The sequence below is a fragment of the Passer domesticus genome, chromosome 15 (genome assembly GCF_036417665.1).
Source record: "Passer domesticus isolate bPasDom1 chromosome 15, bPasDom1.hap1, whole genome shotgun sequence".
In the NCBI taxonomy this organism is placed as follows: domain Eukaryota; kingdom Metazoa; phylum Chordata; class Aves; order Passeriformes; family Passeridae; genus Passer; species Passer domesticus.
The window spans coordinates 2,778,501-2,799,522 of record NC_087488.1 but is presented as its reverse complement, the minus strand read 5'-3'; the positions used below and the strand labels follow the sequence as shown (position 1 = coordinate 2,799,522).

At 64.7% G+C, this 21,022-nt stretch overlaps 1 protein-coding gene across 2 annotated transcripts in view; it reads right to left on the bottom strand.

Moving 5' to 3' along the window:
* Positions 1-20,992, bottom strand: part of CORO7 (coronin 7) — a 34,996-nt gene extending 14,004 nt beyond the window's left edge. The window contains exons 1-9 of one of the 2 annotated variants that reach the window (XM_064390903.1): positions 20,847-20,992; positions 17,335-17,431; positions 17,021-17,095; positions 15,544-15,614; positions 15,015-15,198; positions 14,324-14,400; positions 13,150-13,200; positions 5,621-5,707; positions 5,291-5,373 (exon numbers count right to left, since the gene is read on the bottom strand). In XM_064390903.1, coding sequence (XP_064246973.1) covers positions 5,291-5,373; positions 5,621-5,662 — 125 coding nt within the window. In that variant the 5' untranslated portion in view covers positions 5,663-5,707; positions 13,150-13,200; positions 14,324-14,400; ... (3 more) ...; positions 17,335-17,431; positions 20,847-20,992. Of the gene's footprint in view, positions 1-5,290; positions 5,374-5,620; positions 5,708-13,149; positions 13,201-14,323; positions 14,401-15,014; positions 15,199-15,543; positions 15,615-17,020; positions 17,096-17,334; positions 17,432-20,327; positions 20,480-20,846 lie in introns of those variants that run through there. The other variant, XM_064390902.1, reaches the window with a different exon arrangement.
* Between the last annotated feature and the right edge of the window lie 30 nt (positions 20,993-21,022).

Below are 21,022 nucleotides of genomic sequence, written 5' to 3'. Positions count from 1 at the left end.
CGAGCCGACGCTCGGCAGGTTCCCGCTGCCAAGTGCTTTCTGCTCCAACCCTCTGGTTTTAATCGTTTTCCAATCCTTTATCTTTCGGGCTGGAATTTTCCAGGTTGGGGCCCTGCCCGCCGAGGTATGTTTGATTTGGAGCGAATGAGCGCAGCGCGGGGCCGAAGCCGAGGGTCAGCGCCGTGCCGCTCCGGGCCGGCCGCGGGACACGGCCCTGACCCCCGGCCCCTCGCTGCCGCTCGCCCGGGGCACACAGCGGCTCTGGATGCAATTAGGGGCGCGGGGCGTCGGCGGGGCCGTCTGGCGCAGCCCCCCGGCTCCCAGGTGGGCTTCCGGCAGGGCTGGCTCCCATTAGGGCCGGCGCAGCGGCAGGAGGGGCCCCTCGCCGGCGCGGGCGGCTCGCTGCGATGGCCACGCTCGCCCGCTCAAAGGGCCCATTGTGGTCCTCTCCCCACAGATTTTTCAAATTAACATCCCAAATTCCTCCCAAAATTGCTGCTGTGTAAATATTTTCACTGCGAGCTTTGTATATTTTCCAGCCTCGCGAGGAGGAGAGAAGAGAAGTCCCTGGCGGAGCCGCGGCCTCGCGCCGCGTGCCCCCGGCCGGCCGCCGCCACAGCCCCCCGAGCCCGGGCCAGCCCCTGGCGTGTCCCCGCCGGCACCGGCGTCAGGAGCCCTCCAGCCCCTCCTGGCCCCTCACTTCCCCCCTCCTTTGCCTCCATGATATGCCCTTCCCCTAATGAAGCCGATTTCCCCACTTGCAAGTAGCCGAAGGTTTGCAGGGTTAACCCCTCCATGCCAAGTGTGTGCGGGGGACCCCTTGGCACCTCAGCTGATCCCATTGCTCTGGAGGGGCTTCCAGCAGCTCCGGAGTGAGGGAGCCCCAGTGGAGACACCACGAGGGTAGAAGCAAAGTTAGGGTTCAGCTTTGGCAGGTGCAGTACCCCTGGGACACCCCGAGCCAAAGATTTTGGGGTGCCAGCTGCACAAGGGGGGCAGCAGGGCTCTGCCTTGGCACGGAGGTGATGGGGACACTGCAGCCAGGACAGGGCTTGGCCCCCACCCACACCCACATCTGCACCCGGCAGCCCTGCGGGAGAGCAGCAGTGCCCAAAGTGGGACTGTCCAGCCCCTGTGGCTTCCTGAATCCCAGCACAAAATTCCCCTGGCCGCTGCCAGCCCCGTCGCGCGCCAAGAGCCGCTCCAAGAGCGGCACATCGTGCGGCGCTGCTAATTCCTGCGAGCTGAATCAGCGCCGACAAGGATTGCAAAACCCCCTGAAATGGACCCAAAAAAAATCTCTCTCTGCGATCCGGCGGGGCCGGTAAGCGACAGCCCCAGCCAGAGCCACCGGCAGGATGGGGGCTTGGCAGGGAGCCACAACGGGAGGAGCTGCCGCCTTCACCGGGGCAAATCCTGCCTGCACCCTGACGTGGCAAGGCTGGAGGGCTCTGGTCTCCCAAAAATCACCCCTGGTCCCAGGCATGGCCCCACAGAAACCAAAGATAGTCCTCTGGGTGCCCCAGGTCCCCAGGTCTGGAGCAGAGCCCTGAGAGGTCATGGCTTGGTGCCAGGGGTCTGGATGTCCAATCTCTGGGGGGAGGACAGGCGTGTGCCCATCACACTGACCCCAGTGCTGCCAGGAAGAGCTCTGGACCTCATCATCTTCCCACAGAGCTGGGGAGGCCAGGAGCACCGTGTGGCCATCGAGGCTGTGGCTCATCTGGGAGTGATTTGGGCGCTGCCATCCCGCCCCAGCGCTGGGCTATTTTTACCCAGTGGAATTACGGGACAGGCGACATGGGCTGCGTGGTTGCCCCGCCTTAACCCCTTCATGTGGCTGCCCATGGGGATGGGTCCCACTGGGGTGACACCTGATGGGGTGGGGTGGCCTCTCCCCTTCCTTGTGTCTGAGGGTGGCAGCCAAGCTGGGGCAGGAAAAACCCCTTTCCTACTGATGACAAGCACATGTCAACCCAGGCATCTCTGGGATCTGCAGGGAGATGGGGACAGCAATGGACCTGTCCTGCTCAGGGTTCTTCCTGCTAGGGTGGGTTTTTTCAGAGATCCCCAAAACACCTACCATGACCCAAAATGGCTACTAAGCCCCAGCAGAAAGCAGTGCAGAGGGTGCCAGGCAGGACAACAGCAGGTCCCATTCCAGCTGGTATCTGGGGAGAGGTGGCAGGGTGACACTGGGAACATGTGCCTCGGTGGGGTTGGGTGCCCTGGTGCTGGGAGATGCCAGGGCTGCAAGCCCAGCCCCAGGAGCTGGCTCAGCCAGGCTGTGGCAGGGAGAAGGGCAGGGGTGGGTGTTAGGGACTGAGTCCCCCTGGGCAGTGCCCCCAGGGAACCACCTGGGCTCCTCCATGTCCTGCTCCAGCGCTGGGGGAGCCAAACAGCCCCAAATCCCTCCACAAACATCCTGCTGTGCCAACTCCCTGCCACAGACAGGTCCCGGCTTTGGCACCTCCCAGCTCTGTCAGACTTTGCACCGTGAAAGGTGGTGGGGATCCAGCTGTCCCCATCCCTCAGCCCCACCACCATCCTGCCCTGGAGGGACATGCCCACTGTTGGAAGACGCCACAGGAACCTCTGCTGAGCCCGGATCTCATCCCTACTGATCCAGCCCTGAGCTGGCCATGGCACCCCAGCCTCCCGGGGGACATTTTCAGGACATTGAAAGAAGCAGTGACGCAAGGAAGCCGCTGTTCTCCTGTCACCGTGGTGGTGACAGCACCGTCCCCGGGCAGTGCTGCGCCGGCCGCCGGGCGTGCGGCAGCGGGGTCTGGTCGGTGACCCCGAGTGGAGCCGGTAACCCAACCCCGCCGGTGCTGGTTACAATTTAGGGCAACAATAACCTATTGAGGCCCCTTCCTGGCTCCTGCCCTGCTGCTCCTTGATCTAATTAAAGGGGGCCAGGCGGGGACAAAACCCGAGCTGAAGGAACAGCAGGTATCCAGGGGTGGCACATTCAGGACCAGGATGCGGAGAGGGGCCATGGCCACCCACACCTCCCACCTCCTGTTCCCTCAGGGTCTGGGCGTTGGTGGGGTCAGCTCTTAAGCATGGCCCTGACATGCTTTGAAAATGATGTTTGTGTGGTCAGAAATATCTCACCTGCTCAGGATTTGGGAAAGAGAACCCCCGAAAGGCACATGGTGATGTGGAGGTCCACGGGGCTGGAGCCTCCCACTCTCTGCCCTCTTCCAGGGATGCTGGATAGGGCACAACCAGCCTGAAGGGTTTGGTGTTGCTGCGGGCATTGGGGTCAGCACGCTGGGGTGTCCCCCACCTTGGGGCACGCCGTGGCCCTGCTTTGGGGTGCCATGGGGACGCGCGGTGCCGGCTCGGCGGGCGCGGTGGGGATGCGGTGGGGATGCGGACTCTCCTTCCTGCCGGCCCGGCGTCAGTAATGAATGGTATGAGTTTCCTGCCCGCCCACTGATTGCTTCCTCAAAGAGCTTCAACGAGCTGCTGCTGCTGCTGCTGCTGCAGCTCCCCACGCCCGCTCACGGCCCGGCCGGCACCGCTGCACTGCCCAACACATCTCCGTGCCCCACACCGGGCACCCAGGGCCACGCCGGAGATCCACAGCCAGCCCCGCTGCTGCTCGGCCATCCCCGGGGGGCTGAGCCGCTGTCCCCCGGTTCTAAGTCTGCCCCAAGCAGAACTGGTGATCTGGTGACCCCGAGACCATGCACCCCGTGCCCTCGCCGCGGCTCCACGGCTCCGGAGTGTCGCGGCCGTGCTCGGGATGGCTCTGCCGGAGGGGGAACACGGCCCCCGCTCGGCACCTCCGCCGGGAGCCAGCCCAAATCCCCCTCCGCCATTTGTCATCTCCGCCACATTTACAGGCGGGAGCGCTTGGGGCTGGAAGCGCGGTGACCCCGGCGCGGCTGCCTAAAACCAGCACCTCCCCAGCACGAGGGGGGGTCTCCGCTCGCCCCCGCCGCCCCCAGCCCCTCTCGGCTGGCCCCGGCGTGACGCGCAGGCAGCGCCCGCCAGCCGCATTCCTGAGCCGATAAACCCGGCAGCCAAAATAACTGCAGCCTGTGCTGAGGGGCCGAGCACAGCAGCGCCTGCATCGCATTTACCCGGCTGGCTCGGCCCGGCCCAGCGAGGATTCGGGGTGATTCCCACTGGATTCTCTGCCAAGAGCAATAATGGACCCCAGGGTGTCCCCTCGCAGCAGCCCAGCCTCCCCTGAGAGCGTTCACTGGACACTGATGACGGCTCTTGCTCACTGAACCGGCACAGCTGGTGAGCAGGAGAGCTGGGAGCTGCTCCCCTGGCAGCTGGCAGGAGGGCGAGGGATGCTCAGGCACTTCTCCACACCAACCTCACCCCACCATGCCCATGGCAGGTCCTCTCCTCTCCCCTCCTGTCTGTCCGGGTCACCCCCAGCACTGGCCTGGAGCTGACACCGCTGTGGGGATGCTGGCAGGGCAGCCAAGGGGCTGTCACAGCACACTCAGCCCCTCACCAGAGGCCCTGTACTGGCTGCCAACCACCCAGCCTGCCCATCACGGAGCCAGCTCGGCACACAGTGAGGGTCCCTGCAAGCCAGTGCTTTGCCAGCAGCCCTGGGAACAGCTGGTGGCCTCCAGTGCATCCCAACAAGTACTGTGCCCCCAACCCCCATCACCCTGGTGGGATGAAGGCACAGCCTCCTCCTCCTCCTCCCATTTTCTTGCCCACATGGTGACGCCAGGCCAGCTCACTGGCGGCGTGGGAGAGGCCAGGCCAGCTCTAACTGGAGGGTTCCCAGCCTTGGCAGCACCACGCAGAGGGACACGGCTCCATGGTGCCGTGACAGGGGCGCTGACCCCTTACACAGCCAAGGCTCCTTTTCCACTTCCCCGGCGCTGCCCGGGGAGCGCGGGCCCGGCCACGGCTGGGCAGCCACAAAGCACAGCAGGAGTGGGAGGCCAGGGCTGAGCTGCTCCAGCAGCACCAAAGGGATCACTCGCCTGCAGCATCTTGTGGTGCTGTCCCGGTGCACAAGCCCACCCGGCCAGCAGCCACCTCAGACACTGTCCCCAGCAGTGCCACCACCCCCCATGGCACTACAGAACACCTCTGTGCCCTTGCCAGCCCTGCCTCTGCCTCTCATCTCCCCGAAATGGTGATGGGGACGCAGCTGCATGGTCCCTGGCTTGTGGCCGAGTGCTGCTGGTTGCAAGAGCTCTCTGCCAGCTCCTCCTCCACCACCACACTCCTGATGGGTCCCTGACCACGACGTTTCCACTGCTCACCCTCCCACCCCGTGCTGAGTCCCCATCCCTACCCAGGTGAGGTGTCCAGTGCCATGGTGAGCGTCGCCCCGCTGAGCCTCCGCGTGTCCCACAGCTTCACCTCCCGCTCCCGCATCTGCAGGGACACAGACACGGCGTCAGTGGGCACTGGGGCTGCCTGGATGGCTCCACGGTGCCACCGCCCTCCCCAGCCACCTTCCACCATCCCAGCAAGTGCCAGGGCATTTGCTGAGAGGACCTCCTGCTCTCATGGGGGACAGGCCACCCCAAAAGTACTTGGGGTGCTTTGGCACAGCAGCCACAGGGAGTAGGGCTGGAACATGCCAGAGGTGCCAGGGCCACCTTCCTGGCAGGGACTGTACCTGGCTGAACCCCACGGAGATGAGGAAATCGCTGGAGCCCATCCAGAGCAGCCGGGAGTCTTTGTTGTTGTCGTGTCCCGGGACACTCTGCAAGGCACAGGAGACAGGGCTGTCAGTATTGCTGCCAGCCATGCTGGACACGCTGAGGGGACGTGTGCTTCACCAGGGCTGAGCACGTGGAGCTGAGAGCTGGCTCTGCTGAGAGCTGCCCGGGGACAGTGCAGTGGGGACAGCCCGCAAGCAGTGACAGCCCTGACTCCCTCCCATGCCAGCGTGGTTGCCTTGTGGAGCAGCTGGCCCTCCTCCCAGCAAGGAGGGGAGGGTGGGGGCAGGTAACGTGGGTGTGAAGATGGCTCCCGTGTCCCCAGGGCTCTCCCCACACCAGGTCACCTGGGTGAGGGGGACAGAGTGCTGTGAGGAAGCTGCTCCATGCCACAGATGCAAGAGGAGGCTCTGCCATGGTGATGATGACAGAGGGACTTACTTCCCTGGCTGCATCCCCGGGCTCTTTATCCATGCTGAATCCTGGCTCCTGGAGCTGGGTGCCCCGTGTGTGCCCAGACACTACTGAAACACGGCAAACTGAGCCTGGCCAAGTTCACCAGACTGCTCTAATCCCCTGCACCCTGCTTCACCTCTCCCCTGGCTCCCTGTGCGGGTGGGACCCCCAGCCCACATCCTGTCCCCATCCTGGTCCTGCTGAGGATGGGAGGGAAGAGCTTCCGGGGGCTGTCAGCGGGTGTTTCCCAGCTCCCATGTGGTGCCCAGATGGGCCCTGCAGTTCCCGGAGCCCCAGTGGGAGCCGCAGGCAGCCCTGGCCCGTGGCACCCGCAGCGCTCGCAGCCCCTGGCTCTCATTGAGGACTGCCAAGAACTGGCTGCTAACGAGTTCAGAGCTGGCAGGGAAAGCAGAGGGCTCTGCCAGAGCCAAAAGTGGCACGGCGCTTCCGGGACCTCCGCGCAGGGCAAGGGCACCAGGCGTGGGGGGGGGCACGGATGGTGCCCACGGAGGAGCCATGAGCTGTGTCCCCCTTGGTGCGAGCACCGTGACCGCCAGCGAGGCTCTGCCACCACGGCAGCCAGAGAGGGGCCATGGAGGGGTCGCAGCTCACTGGAGAAGCTCTGCTGGAGCAGCCTCCAGCCCCAGAGAGATGCCGCTCTCCGGAGAGAGCCAGGGTGGGAGCAGGCATGCGGTGCCAAGCCTGTCGTGCCCTGGCTCCATCACGCCAGCTGCCTTGCCAGCACAAACACGGCTCACTTGGAAGAGGCAGCGCTGGCCGAGCCGAGCCCGGAGCTCCCAGCCGCAGGGCCAGGATGTGGGGCAGGAGGGGCCCGGCCCCCACCGCCAGCACGCTGGCAGTGGACCCAGCAGGGAAACGACCTGGGGAAGGGAACGTGTCCCAGGATCAGTGCCAAGAGGGATGGAAACTCCAGGAGCTGGGGCCAGCCCGCGCGTCAGCCTGGAGAGCACTTCTGCACCTGAGCCGTGTGGCTGCGGCAGCCACAGCTCCACATCTGCAGATCCCATAACCCACGGCGCCGGCTCCACGGCCCCGGGTCCCGCGGGTGCCCCGGAGCCCCTGGTGGTGGTGGCAGCCCCGGGGCGGTGGCAGGGCTGGCGGAGGGCAGCCAGGAGGGCTGTGCTCCCAGCCCCCGGCGTGCCGGCTGCGGCGCAGGGCCATGTTTTCTGCATTAGTTCCATCCCGGCTGAGCTGTACGTATGGCAGCAAGTATGCGGGAGGCTGGGCCGCTCCGTGCTCAGCTGTGCAGATGTTGCCAGAGGTGAGCGTGCGGACAGCAGCTCCCCTGGTGCCGAGGGTCTTGGCAGGGACGGGCTGAGTGTGGCCTGGCACTGAGGGTGGACACTGGTGTGGTTCAGCCCTGGGACACCCGTGGGGCTGCTGTGGACTCCTGGGGCTGGCAGAGCTGGGCAGAGACCCTGGCACCCTTCCTGGAGTGATGCTGGAACCCCTGGAGCAGGGAACCAGCCACTGCCTAAGGGACGGGCATCCCTCCTGAGCCACTTGTCCCCCCGGCAGGCTGCAAGGAGCCCGCCAGCTCTGGGCCAGCACGCGGGGATCCAAGGAAGCCTCCCAGCTCCCTGCCAGTGCCCAGGCAGCCCAGACTCGTCCTGCTCATTGAACAGATCCAGCCCTGCCGGTTTTGGGCAGCACAGGCTGGGGGGAGCCTGTGCCCCCTCCTCGGAACCAGATCGGCTCCATGGGGAGAGTTTCCAGCACCGTCCCTCTCCGAGGCTCAACCAATCCCTCCCAGGCAGGCTGGGGTGAGGTGCTGGTTCCCAGGAGGTCTCCAGCCCTTCTCCCGGGGCAGCCCCGGGGCTGCGGGGGGCCCAGGGCTGGCGTGTCGGCCGCAGCTGTTGGCAGCGATGCGGCGGGGTCGGGAGCTGGGAACAGCTGCCCGCAGGGAGCGGCCGCTACGGCTCCGCGGCTGCCTGGGAGAGCCCCACACAAAGCCAAGGCTGCTCCGGCTCCCAGGCGATCCCTGACTCCCCGGGAGCCGTCACCCTGAGCCGGATGCAGGGCAGGGAGAGCCGGAGGTTGGAGCGCAGGGCAGAGCCCTGGGGCTGGCAGGGCGGGAGGTGGCCGGGGAGGGTCAAACACTGCTCTTGGCAGAGCCCCCGTGGCTGGCAGAGCCCTGCCTGTGGCTAACAGCCCATGAGCATGGCTAACAGCCCACGGACATCTGATCCCCGTGGGAAGCAACCCCAGCGGCGGGATCTGCGTGGGCACAGGAGGCACCAGTGCCAGGCTGAGCTACCCCTTTGCCGGGGTTGCCAGGGCAGGAGGGGTCTCCCCTGGCCAGGCCACTGTGGGGGACTCTGGGGACAGACACCCACCCTGGGTCTGTGCACACAGGGAAGCTGCTGCTCCTTGCACACCCCACGAGGCTGTGGGCAGCAGGAGGAACGGCTTCCCGGGACTGAGAGGGTTAACCACGCACTGAATCCTCCTCTCCGAACAAGAATTCGAATGATCTCCTTCCCTTGCCAAATCCCAGTTACTGCAGAGGTAACCAGGAGAACAGAGCAGCCTCTCCCAGGCCAGCCCCACTCCTGGTCTCTGCCTGGAGCTCAAGGAGACCTGGAGCTGTCACCTGCCCCAGGGGAGTGCAGGGGTCACACAGAGCTGTGGGGTTGCTCCAGCAGCCATCACACTGCCAGCACTGGCCCTGCTCTGTGCCAGGTGTGTGTCACACTGGGCAGGGACCAGGACAAGTCCCCTGCTGCCCACACCACCTCCCCAATCCCACTGGCCAGGGCAGCATTGCTGTGAGGCTCCTGTGCCCTGGGGAACTGGGCACCACCAGGCTCTGCCTCTCCCCCTACCCCCAGCATGGCGTCCTTGCTCCATCCAGCCCTCCTGCCCTTGGTGAGGCCAAGGCCGTGTCCCAGAGAATGCTGTGGGCCCAGCAAGGGCAGGAAGGCGGGTGGGCTCCCAGTGGGCACAGACACTATAAGGCTGGGATGGGGCAGGAGAGGGAGGTGGGCAGGCTGCAGCAGCCACCCCTCCTCTGCTGCCTCTCCCCTCTTGCTGCAGCCACCAGCCCCACAAGCCCTGCTATGACGCCACCAAATCCCAAAACACCTCTGCCCTCTGGAGAGGAGCCTGCCAGGAGTCCCAGGTCAGGCACAGGCTGAGGCTCCTGAAATACCAGGAGGAGGCCCAGTAATGGAGATGCCAACCTGTGTGGGCCTCAGCTGGTGAGGCCATTCCCAGTGGGAGGGACGGGCACCCAGGCGAGGGCGAGCCAGTGCCACCACACACCCACACCCCCTGAGATGCCTCTGGCTCATTCCAGATCCTCCTCGACTTCCCCATGTCTGCCATACCAAGCGGCATTCCTGGGAAGGACGGCCGAGGGGGAAGCGGAGCAGAGGAAATATAAACAGTCCCGTGCAGCTACGCTGGGGAACAGAAGCATGAGAGCGCCGAGCGTGCGCTGCTATAAATAGGCTGCCCAGAGTCAGGCCAACTTTTTCATAGCTTCCCACGGTCTCCTTGGGAATGTGGGATGCTGTGGACCTTCCCCCAGCCCGGAGGAAGCTGCTGCCGAGGCTGGGAGTCAGGTACCCCCGGGGTGACCCCAGCGTGGGATACCGTGATGATGGGGCAGTGGGAGGAAGGCTGAAGTCTCTCTACGTCCTGATGCGCCTCCCCCATGATGACAAGAGGTCCCCAGCCAGCCCTGGGCTGACAGCTGGATCCTGGGCAGAGGTGACATGTCAGGGTCCTTAGAGTTCTGGCTGTGGGCCAGATCACCCCAAACCTGGATCTCCACCCCGCCACAGCATCACCCTGCCACCACGGCCACGCTGCCCCCAGGGACCCTCTCCATGGTGCATCTCCCACTGTGGCACAGCTGATGTGGTCCGTGGGATGGTGGCCGTGGTCTGGGACAGGGGCTGGAGTCCCTCTTCCCCTGGAACCTTGAGCAGGGCTGGGACAGCCCCGGCTGTGCTTGGGCTGTGAGCCCCGGCCGCTGCTCATCGCTGAACTTTGCCCCCGGCACAGCCTGCGAGCCGGGGGGACAACCGCCGGCGGGGACAATCCCCCAGGGACACAGTCCCAGCTGTCCCCGGGCGCCCTGAGCCCCGGCCCGGCTCATTAGCTCAGCTCATTAGGACGTGAGCGGGGCGTGCGCTGGCCCGGTGCGCGGGGCCGTTCCCTCGCCCCCGGCCCTGCCCAAACGCCGGCGGAGGAAGTTTCTCGTGAGAACGGAGCCGGCTCCTCTCCATCCCACACTGGCCGCGCTCAGCGGCTGCCCCGCAGCTCCACACGGACACTGCCTGTCCCAGGAGCCAGGTGCTGGCCAGATGCACACACAGCCCCACAGCCTGTGGGGAGCAGGAGGTGGCCCATGGGCTCTGTACCCAGGGGAAGGTGGCCGCAGCAGTGGGCAAGCAGAGATGTCACCTCAGTAGCCCAGGGCATATCCGAATGATCGCCTTGCACTGCTGGTGACCCACTGAGGTATGAGAGGGTATGGTATGGGTATGGAGCTTCCCGGTGTTCAAGCTCCCTGCTCAGCCTTGTGTCCCCTGTCCCACAAAGGACAGGACCCGGGAGGACACAGGAGGGACCTTTGGTGGGGTTTGCACGGGGATTGCAGGAGGGTGAGGGCAGGACCAGCGACACTGAGCTTCGGCAGGGCCACAGCCACAAGGGAGAGGAGGTGACTCGCTTCCAGGGGGAAGGTCAAGGTGAGGGGAGTGACCACCACCCTGCAGGAGGGGAGGACGGACAGACAGCCAGGGCAGCGCGGCCTTGGGAGGGGAAAAGGCAGAGTACAGAACTCACAGAACTCTTTGGAAGGACAGCGGTGCTTGGACCTGGACCCAGCCAGCAGCAGGAGCGCGGCCCCATGGGGTGGCAAGGCAGGACCAAGGGCAGCCCTGGTGTCTCCACTGCCAGTTTAGGGCACAGAGAGCAGCAATAGGGTGTGAGCATAGCCCTGACGCTCACAAAGGGGCTGCAACAAAGGGATGGGGATCCAGCAGGATGAGGCCACTGCTCTCCCAAGGGAAATCATGGCCCCGGGTACATACCAGGCACCCCACGGGGTCAGCCAGACCCCGGCCACGCTGCGTCACACACGTCTGCCCGCTGCTGGGATATGCTCAAAATAGCTGCCACGGGCGTAGCTGGGAATGGAGGGTCAGGACCTGGCTAGGATACGGCCACAGGGTGTGGGCAGCCTGCCAGTCACCCTCCTTGTCACCCATCCTCAGTCCCCAACCCCATGTGTTCCACATCCATGGTACCTGAGAGAGCACCAGGTATGAGGAGGAGCAACCCCTCCTCCCTGAGCTTCTTATTTTAGTTCCTTCTCATTCTTTTCCCTGCTCTAAACAAAGGAATGTTTAATGAGGCAGGCTTGGCAATTAAGAAATCCAGCCGGAGGAGCGGCCTGGGGCCAGCTCTCAGCTCCACAGAGGGCCCAGGGTGAGCCGGCAGCGGGACCCTGTGCCGGCTGTGAGGAAACCCAGCCCACGGTGCTGCAGGGGCCAGCACAGCTGGGAAACCCATCCTGCAGCTCACCTCTGCAAAAAAACAGGCAAGTTCAAAGCCAGGAGCCTGCGAGGTGCTGGCACCGCACGGCGGCCCCGGCATCACCCGGCTCGGTAATCGCGCTGGCCCGGGGGGAGAAGGAGACCTTCCAACCAACCCAGCCCTCCAGCAACAGGGAAAAAAGAAAAGAACAAAGCCCAGGAGCGTTATTCTTCTTGGCTAAGCAAGCCCTGCGCAAACTTCCAGAGGATTTATGGCATTTTAAAGTTTTCCCCTTCAGCAGAGCACTTCTCCAAGACTAAACATCTCCATCCACTGCGAGCCGGCCGGGCAGGGCCGCGGCAGTGAAGGTGCATATTTCTCTTGGCAAGCACAGAGTGCCGGCCCCGGGCTGGATCAGACAGCAGCGGAGGGAAGTGAACTGCCTGCTTTGAACAGCCACCATCATTCACACGTTATTTTTAATAGCTCAGCGAGACAGAGTCCACCCTCCCCAGGAGACTTGGCTCGAGCCCATCGCACTCACAGCTCCGCCATCAGACAAGCCGACAGGTCTGGCAGGGGGAGAAGGGGGGCCAGGAGGGGAGGGGAGCACTGAGGCCAGCTCTGGATAAATTTTGGAGTAGAGAATGGGATCTCCCAGCCATGCTGAAGCAACTGGAGCGGGACAGGATTGTGGCAGCTGCTGGAGTGCTGGGAGCACTTTGCCCCAGCTCGTCCGCACGTGTCACCACTGGGTGTGTGTTTATTTTTTGTGGTGGGGTGTTTATAAGGTTGCCTGAAGGGTCAGGGCATCATTTGTACTGCAGGAAGCACCCAGGGGCCTTTGGGGAGCTCAGCACCTGGGTTGTGTGCAGGAGCAGGTGGAAAGTCCTGGAGCAGCATTGGAGCTCTGGCTCCATCACTGTGCCTGAGCACTGTCACCAGGGGCCATTGGCTCCCTGAGCCCACAGGCAGCAGGAGATGACAGAGCCCACTGCAGCCCTCTCACCCTGCTCTCCACTGCATCCCTCCCTTCCCAAAGGCTTCCAGCCCCTTCTGCAGCCAGAGCCCCCAAGCCACAGGAAACCTCTAATAAGAGGCTGTTTGAACTTGACGTCAAGGCTTAAATTCTCTCTTTATTTCCTAATCACTGTTATTTGCTGAGCTGTGCAGATCCAGCTGCCCAGCCCTTGCCCTTGGTGGGTCCTCGTCCCCAAGAGCCTTTGGTCCAACTCCCACGGGCAGGGCAGAGCCCAGGAGCCTGCAGAGCCCAGAGCCCTCACACAGGCCTTGTTTGGCACGTGCCACTGCCCTGGGGGTGCTCCCTGGCCTGGTGGGAGGGCAGGGCCCCCTGCTGAACCCCACCAGGGCTAGGAGAACAGCCCTATTCCCCCTGCCCTCAGCTCCTTGCCTCTCCCAAGCCCAGCCAGGGCTGGGATGGTTTGGGGGACCAAAGCTCACCCCCCTGCAGGGAACAGGTTGGGCAGGGCTGCCTGCAGCACATCCAGAGGGGACATACCTGGGAGGCAGCTGGGCCTGCTCGGGGGTCAAAGATCCGCAGTTTCTTGTCCTGGTGAGATAAAAGAAAACAGAGGAGGGTTAAGGACCTTGGGGCCAGTGGGATGTCAGGATGCAAAAGGCAGAAGGCTGGAGTGAGCAGCCCTCCCCTTCCTGCCCATCACTCTCCTGCCTGCAGTGCCTATCCCTATGGATGGCTTGCACTCTGTCCTCCCACATTGTGGGCAGGGGGGCACCCCCAGCACCCCACCAGGACCCTGACACACTCAAAACTGCTCCCAGAAAAGAAGGGAGCCTCCCAAGTAGGGCCAGGTCTGGAGCCTGACTCTCAGATGCCATCCTGACAGTGCTGCAGGAGAACGAGCCCCTTCCTGCCTGGCATCCCTCTGCCAAACGCGGCATGGCTGGCAGGGCACAGAGGCAGCAAGGGGGTGCCCGGGTGCCAGCCCTGCTGCCAGGGTGCTGTTTGGGGAGCACGCATTGTGCCAGCAGAGCCACAGTGCAGGGGGGCTGATCCACACCCCAGCCAGCACGGCTGGCGCTTGTACCCCTGAGCCCAGCCCGAACTCGGGGCAGGGGCTCCATCCATCCATGCGCTGGGACTCCGCCCCATCCCGCAGCCCGGCTCTGCACGCTGGGCCGGGCCCGGGGCTCCTTCGGGGCTCCCCCCGCAAACCCTTCGCTCTCCCTCGGCACGGCTGGGGCTGGGGCTGTGTGCTCAGAGCTGCCTGCCGAGCCTCCGGCACGGCCTGGGGGCTCGTGGCTTGCTCGCTCCTTCGCACGCTCGCCCCGCCCGCCGGGCGCGGCCCCCGCGCGTTCCGGCGCGTCCCGCAGCGAGCGGCCGGCGCCATCTAGTGCTGCTCCCTGCCCGCCTCCCCGCGGGCTCGCTGACCCCGCTCCTGCCCCTTTCTACCCCAAAACTCCCCGTCCCTCCACGCTCCCCATGCCTGGAAGTGTTCCAGGCCGGACTGGATGGAGCTCTGAGCACCCCGGGCTGAGGTAAGGTGTCCCTGCCCATGGCAGGGGGTGGAACGAGACGAGCTTTAAGGTGCCTTCCAGCCCAAACCATTCTGGGATTCTGTGAAATGGGTGCCCCCCGGATCAGGGTGCATCCAGCAGCTGGCAGACAGCCCATCCTGCCGTGCCACAGCGAGGTCCCCCTGGGCACTGCTCACCTTGCAGGAGGTGCCGAGCAGGCGCCCGTCTCGCTTCCAGGTCAGGCTCTGCAGCTGGTCCCCGTGGGAATCCAGGACTGTGGGGATAAAGCAGGGTCAGGGCCAGGATCAAGCAGGGTGCCTCCTGCAGACAGGGCAGGAGCCATCACTCTCCCACCCAGAATATTTCCCAGGAGAAATGATCTGGCCTTTCCAAAGGGCTGGTGGCAGCCAGGATGCAGTGGGACACTGCTGTGTCTGTGCAGGGAGTGTTCCTGTGCTGCTGGCAGCTGGATACAAAGAGCAGGAGCCCTGGGAAAGCCACAGGCCTATGCTGCCACCCAGGGTGGCTGAGGTCTGGGCAAGGCTGGTCAGCAAGCACCCACATCTACCCATGCCCTGGGACATGCAGAGAGAGGGACCTGTCTCCCAGGGGATCCCCAGCAGAGCTCCTGCGGACACCTTGGGCAGTACCAGAGTGTTTCACACCACTGCATCAGAGTGCAGGGCAGCACAGGCACAAGGGGCTGTGGTGCCCTGCCCAAAAAGCCACCTGAGCTGCCTTTTTGGTGACACTGAGGTCAGGCCTCAAACCCAGGCACTGGCACGGTGAGGACACGTGGAGCAGACACATGGGTAGGACACACGGGGAGGACACATGGAGAGACACACAGGGAGGACACGTGTCATGGGCAGTCACAGCCCTGCCTACCTGTCAGGGGCTGCTGCTGGCCCAGGTCCCACACAGTGACTCTCCTCCCCGCACCGCTGGCCAGGACAGCGTCTGCCGTGGGGTGGAACTGCAGCACGTCCAGCGGGGCCCCCCCGGGCCCCAGGGTCAGCCCCGCGCCACCAGGGATGTCCTGGCCACCCTCGGGCAGGCGCCACACCTTCACCTGCAGCCCCAGGAGAGGAGGGGGTCAGTCCCAGGGCAGGTGAGTAGGACCCTGCTGGGTGCTGGCAGTGCCTCGCCTGGGCTCGCTGCTTTCCCAGGCTTTGGTCCCTGAGGTCCCTGAGCATCCCCAGGTGATCCCTCATTGCAGCTCTGGGGGATCAGGTCCCAGATGGGAGAGGGCTGATTCTTGACCATGTGCTCTGTCCCCCTGGGGATGTCCCACTCCACTTTCCCAAAGCTGGCACCCTCCACCCCATGCTCCTCTTACTCCCACCACTCCAGCTCTGCTGTGACACCCTGGGGGTCACGAGGTGTCCCCTTGGGACCCCTGTCACTGAGCACTCACCGTCTCATCTGCAGAGCCTGTGGCCAGCAGGAGCTGATCGAAGGGTGAGAAGTCAAAGTCTGTGACCACATCTGGAAGCAGAAGGGCAGAAGTTTGTCCCCACCTTTCCCTGCAGACAGTGTGTCTGCCTCTCTGCTCTTCCCAGCCTGATTTCTTCCCTACACACTCAGCAGTGGGGGCAGTTTCAGCTCCACCAAGGTGTTTTGGAGCAGCTCAGCTTTGCTGTGAGTACCTGAGCCCCTCTACCCTGTCCCTCAGGGACTTGCACCCCTTTGGCAGGGTTAGGAACCCTGGAGGGGGCATCCCCCTGTCTGACCCATGCACCAACACCCCCACAGGGCACAGGGAACAGCATGGCCAGCACCAGGGTGTCGGTGCCATGTCCTGCTGGAGCCACCCTGGTGACAAGGCTCCCTTTGTAACACCCCGGGCTGGCATGCCAGCAGCAGGGATGCTCCCGGCGGCAGGGCCCGGCGGGAGGAAGGCTGGCACCAGCAGCAGCAGCCCCTCGGATGCATTTGGCATGCTCAGAAAAGTAGGTCACTGTGTACTTTTCTGCTTCCAGGAGACAGGCCCCGGAGGCACGAAGAGCAGGCAGCTCGCTCGGCTGCATCCACCCGGGAGGAGAGAAAATCCATTCCCTGCCACGGAGGCGTTGCTCTGGCACAGCCGGCTTCAAAGGACTCCTGCTGATCCCATTAGGAAGCCGTGGGATGGCGCTGGCTCCTGTGCACCCCTCTGGTGCTCCCCAGGGAGCAGAAGAACTCACTGCCTGCTTTTCCAACCCGAGGAAGCTCCTGGTGCCAGGGGCTGAGGTGGCACAGGCTGGGCAGCCCTGCAGCCATGCCAGGGCACTCAGGCAGGGAGGCAGTGCTGGAACCAGCTCCCATCTTGCTGCTCTGGTGTCATTTTGGGGAAATGGGTGGTCAGTGCCCCTCAGGCTGCCACTGCTGCTCCAGCACCAGGAGAGGGGCACCCTGAGGTGGGCACCACCCCTCCCTGTGCCTGGGCAGGGCAGAGCCCTGCTTCTCTGCCACAGCGATACTGCCACTGCCTCTTCCCTGCCACACTCACTCTGCCCACATCAGAGCTGCTGGTCCAGCCTGTTCCTCCTGCCACTGGAGGCAGTGATGCCTCAGTGATGCCAGCTCCAGCCTGGCACTGGGTGTACTGGGAATTTCAGGGCGTGCTATGAGTAATGTGGGAAGGCTGTGCTAGAAGGGTGAGAGGAAGAGCTGCATGTTCAGGCCTCACTGCAGCCTGAGATGAAGGAACACGGACTGATTCCAGCCTGACAGAGCCCCTCCTGGTGTCACCCTGCCCTCAGGTGATGGTTCCTGGCAGGTCCCCATGTCCCTTGCCTGGCAGACAGCCCACCACAGCCTACCAGGCTTGAATTTGGCACCTGAGCCCCCTCCACAGCCCACATGGGGTCAAACACGCCCTGTGGGCGTGGGAGATGGCACCTGGCACCCACCTGAGTGGCAGCAGAGCTGAGATATGGTCCTCTTGCCCCCATCCTCGCACTCCAGGGGCACAATGCCCAGCACACCTGCAGGAGAGGGCACAGGAACAGATCAGGAAACCCCCAGCCTAGGACACACGAGGGGCACCCAGCTTTGCGATGCAAGCCAAGAGGTGTGGGACTGTCAGCACCTTGGGGGATCTCAGAGAAAGCCTCCTCCACTCACCCTGGTGCCCTCTGAGGACTGACCCACCACCCAGCCCCACAGGGACCCCGGGACAAACCCATCCCACTCCCCAGGCAGTGCTGGGACCCTCGTGCCTCACCGGCGGCCTCGGCGTTGAAGGCGATCCAGCGGCAGCTGGCCTTCACCTGGCTCCCACAGGAGGGGACACAGCCTGCTCGGATCCCGCTGATCCAGGCCTGGCATGCACAGGAAAAACCATATCAGGGGCTACCTTGTTATGGCAGGGCCTGGGGCACGGCTGCAGGACCACTGGCACAGCATGGCAGAGGCCCTCAGCCCCAGAGGAGCTGCCATGGCGATGGAGAGCTGGAGAATGGCGATGCCAATGGGATTATCCCGTCCTCTGGGGTGTCCCGGGGCAATGTGGCTGCTCCTGCTCCTGTCACAAGCACAGCCCCTCACTAGGGATGAAGGCTGGGACACAGGAGCATCCCAGCTCCCAGACTGTGCCATGTCTGGGCTGTCCCACTCTGGGAAGTGCCCAGAGGTCTTTGCAATAAACTGGTGCCAGAGAATCTGGATGGGACAAAAGCTCTTGGGCTGTGAAGCACCACAGGGTCAAGTTGTGGCTGACCAAGGCCAAAAAACACCTCCAGCAGCACACTTCCTACATGGACACACAGCCAAGGAGCTGCCTTACAGCTCCAAAACCAAACTCCCACTCTGAAGTGTTTCCCAGGGCTGAGCACTGCACTCGTGGGACCCTGGGACATCCTCCACCAGCCAGACCCATTCCAGGTGACACAGACACCCCACCTCAAGTGGCCACCAGGGCCACGAGCTCCCTGGCACTCCCAGGGCCAAGTCCAACCCTTGTCAGTGGCAATGGCAGGTGTTTTATGGCTGGCACCAGGCCTGTGTGCCCACAGCAGCCCCCGGAGCTGCAGCAGGTGTCAGGAGCAGTGGATACCCCACAAACTGGGTAGGGAAGGGAAACCCCGAGCCCCAGGTTTCCTCTCCTTGCACAACTTCCGTTTGAGGCCTGACAGGGAGCACTGGTTCCTGCAGCACTTCCTCCCCTCACAGCTCAGTGCAGATGTGTTAACCCATCTCTTGCCAAAGGCAGGTTTCTGTCCCCACACCCAGCATGTGGACAGGGGGCTGCACTGGGGATGGGGAACAGGCTGGGAGCATAAGCACCACTATCTGCATCCCACCACGCTGCGCTGGGCCCTCAGAGAGGGAGACACCAGCCACATCTGCCCCCCAGCAGCCAGGGGTGCCAGCAGGACCCCTGCAGTGAGGTTTCACACAGCTGCTCCTTCCTGACCCCACAGTTTCCCCACAGACAGGCAGCAGCCCTCAAGGCAGTGATCCTTCCTGCGGCGTGGCAGCACGGCCAGGAAAGCACATGAATCCATGCTGGCTACATCCCTAGAACAAACTGTGAGCTCTCAAGGGCCATCTGCCAGCAGAGCCCTGCAGACGCTGCCTGAAGAGAAGACTCAGCTGTGATCCCTGGTGTTTACACTGCGCTTCCTGATCCAGCCAGGTCGGGTGTCTGCTCGTGCTCCATAAACAGGTGCTCGGCTGGGAACACAACAAAGCTTCCCGCTGTGACACCTGAGATGGGCTTGGTGACAAGGCTTCCTTCTCCACCTGCTGCCCTACGGGGAGTGCGTGGCCTCACTTCCAAGGATATGTTTCATGCCTGAATGGGAAAAGCCTTTTGGAAAGGCCTCGCACAGCAGATCCTGCACACAGGGAGAGCACGCTGCCCCTCGGAGCTCCCCCATGGAACCAACACCAGGACAGCAAAGATGGGATGTCCCTGCCTGCAGGATGCCATGTCTGAACAGCCAGGTGTCCCAGCACCCACACCCCACAGGCACACACACTCCCCGCTGCCAGTGACTCATTGAACCCTGGTGTTCACAGCCAAACATTCATCCAACTGAGATTTCAGTGACCTGAGACACCAAGGCTGGCACGCCATGGGCATGGGGGCACCATGTCCCCTCCCACAGCTGAAGCTCAGAGGATGTTTTGCGTGCTTGCTGGATTTGCAGAGGTGTATGAGTGCAGGCCACAGGTAGGTGCAAGGACAGCTTGGCTGGAAGTTGCAGAGAAGGAGTGTGTGCCCAGCCAAGGGCTGGGAGCAGCAGCAGCCTGACTCATGGCCATGGTGCTGAGGAGGTGCTGGGTGAAGGGTACCCAGCTCAGGGAACCCCCAAAAGGGCTGTGTGTCCTGGTAACATCCCCCGATGTGACTCACCCCTGTCCTGCCCCTGCATCTCCGCCCCTGCCCTGCCCAGTCTGTAGGGACAGGGACCTGGGAGACTGCCCTGGCCCAGCTCTGTGGTTTGGGGGACAGCAGAGCAGGGCTACCCACTGCCAGCACCGTGCCAGGATGGACCGTGATGCTTGGTATGACTGGGGCTGGTTATGCATGGAGCAGAGGCCAGAGCTGGGCACCACATGGCTCTGTGCTGCCCAGAGCTGCCTGGCACCGAGCTGCACCGAGCTCATGGCCGGGGTGATAGGGCTCAGCAGCACCCCGTGGGGCCCAGCCCTTCCTCCGTGCCTGCAGAAGCGGGGTGGCAGAGCGGGGTGGCAGGAGCGAGGCCCAGCACATCACACTCGGTGCGTGCTTCCCTGGCTGGCACAGGCCAGGAGGGCGAGATACCGAACGGCAGCGGGCAGCAAGAACCGGGGATGCACCGCGCGTGCCAGCCGTGCCCAGCGGCAGGAGGGGAGCAGCCACCACGGGACGGGTACCCCATGCCAGCCGCTGCCGGCCGGGGGGCTGCAGCGGCCCAGGAGAGGCTGGGCTTCCCCGGCAGCCCCACCTGCGGAGCGCCCCGGGGCCGGGAGCCCCCGCGGACCCCGGGATGGGCGGCAGCGGGTGCCAAGGAGGGGCCGCCCGGGCGACGCACCCGCACCAAGCCGGGAGACCCGGGCACGGCCCCGCCACACCGGCGATGCCGCGGCTGCGGGGCCCGGAGCCGCGCCCTGCCGGTGCCGCGGGGTGGGGCCGGTCCTGCCCTGTCCCCGTGCCCGTCCCTGCCCGCGGCAGCCCCGGCCCCGCCGCCCCCGCGATCCCCCGGTGCTGGCGGGTTCCGCAGCGCTCACCTCCCTGCGGGGCAGCCGGGCCTCGGTGTGCCGGAACTTGGACGCCTTGAAGCGGTTCATGGTGCTCCAGCTGTACCGCTCCGAGCCGTGCCCAGCCCTGCCCTGCCCGGCCCGGCCCGGCCCGGCCCCGCCGCTCCGCCCGCCCCGGGTCCCGCCCCGAGCCCCGCCCCTGGGCCGGCCCCGCCGGGCCCCTCACGTGTGCCCCGTGTGTCCCTTGTCCCCGCTGTCACCGTGAGCGGGGCACAGAACCCCAGCCCGGCTCCTCGGACCCTCGCCAGAGCCTCCAACCCCGGCGGCGGAGCCACCCCTGGGGTGACTGTCCGGCGGTCCCGGGGATCCCGGCCCCTTCCCCCGAGGCCGTGCAGTGACCCCCGGCTGGCCCCCAGCTCTCCTCCCACACAGGGGCAGCGGTGCCGTCGGGCTCTGGGGCAGGAGGACGGGGCCAGCGGGAGGTTTGCAGCGCCCTGGGCTCAGCGTGCCCGCCTCCCCCACGGCCCGCAGCCGGCGGTGAGCACAGACCTTCGTGTACTCACGGCTGCGGGGAGGGAGGAGGAGGGAGCGCTGGATGCGAGCCCACTGAGCCCTCTGCGCCCGGGGGAGCCCGGGTGTCACGCACGGCGCTGGGGGCCAGGCCTCCTGCCTGCCTGCAGCCGGGCGGGGACAGCGGCGTGCGCGCAGCAGGAGCCGGCACGGCC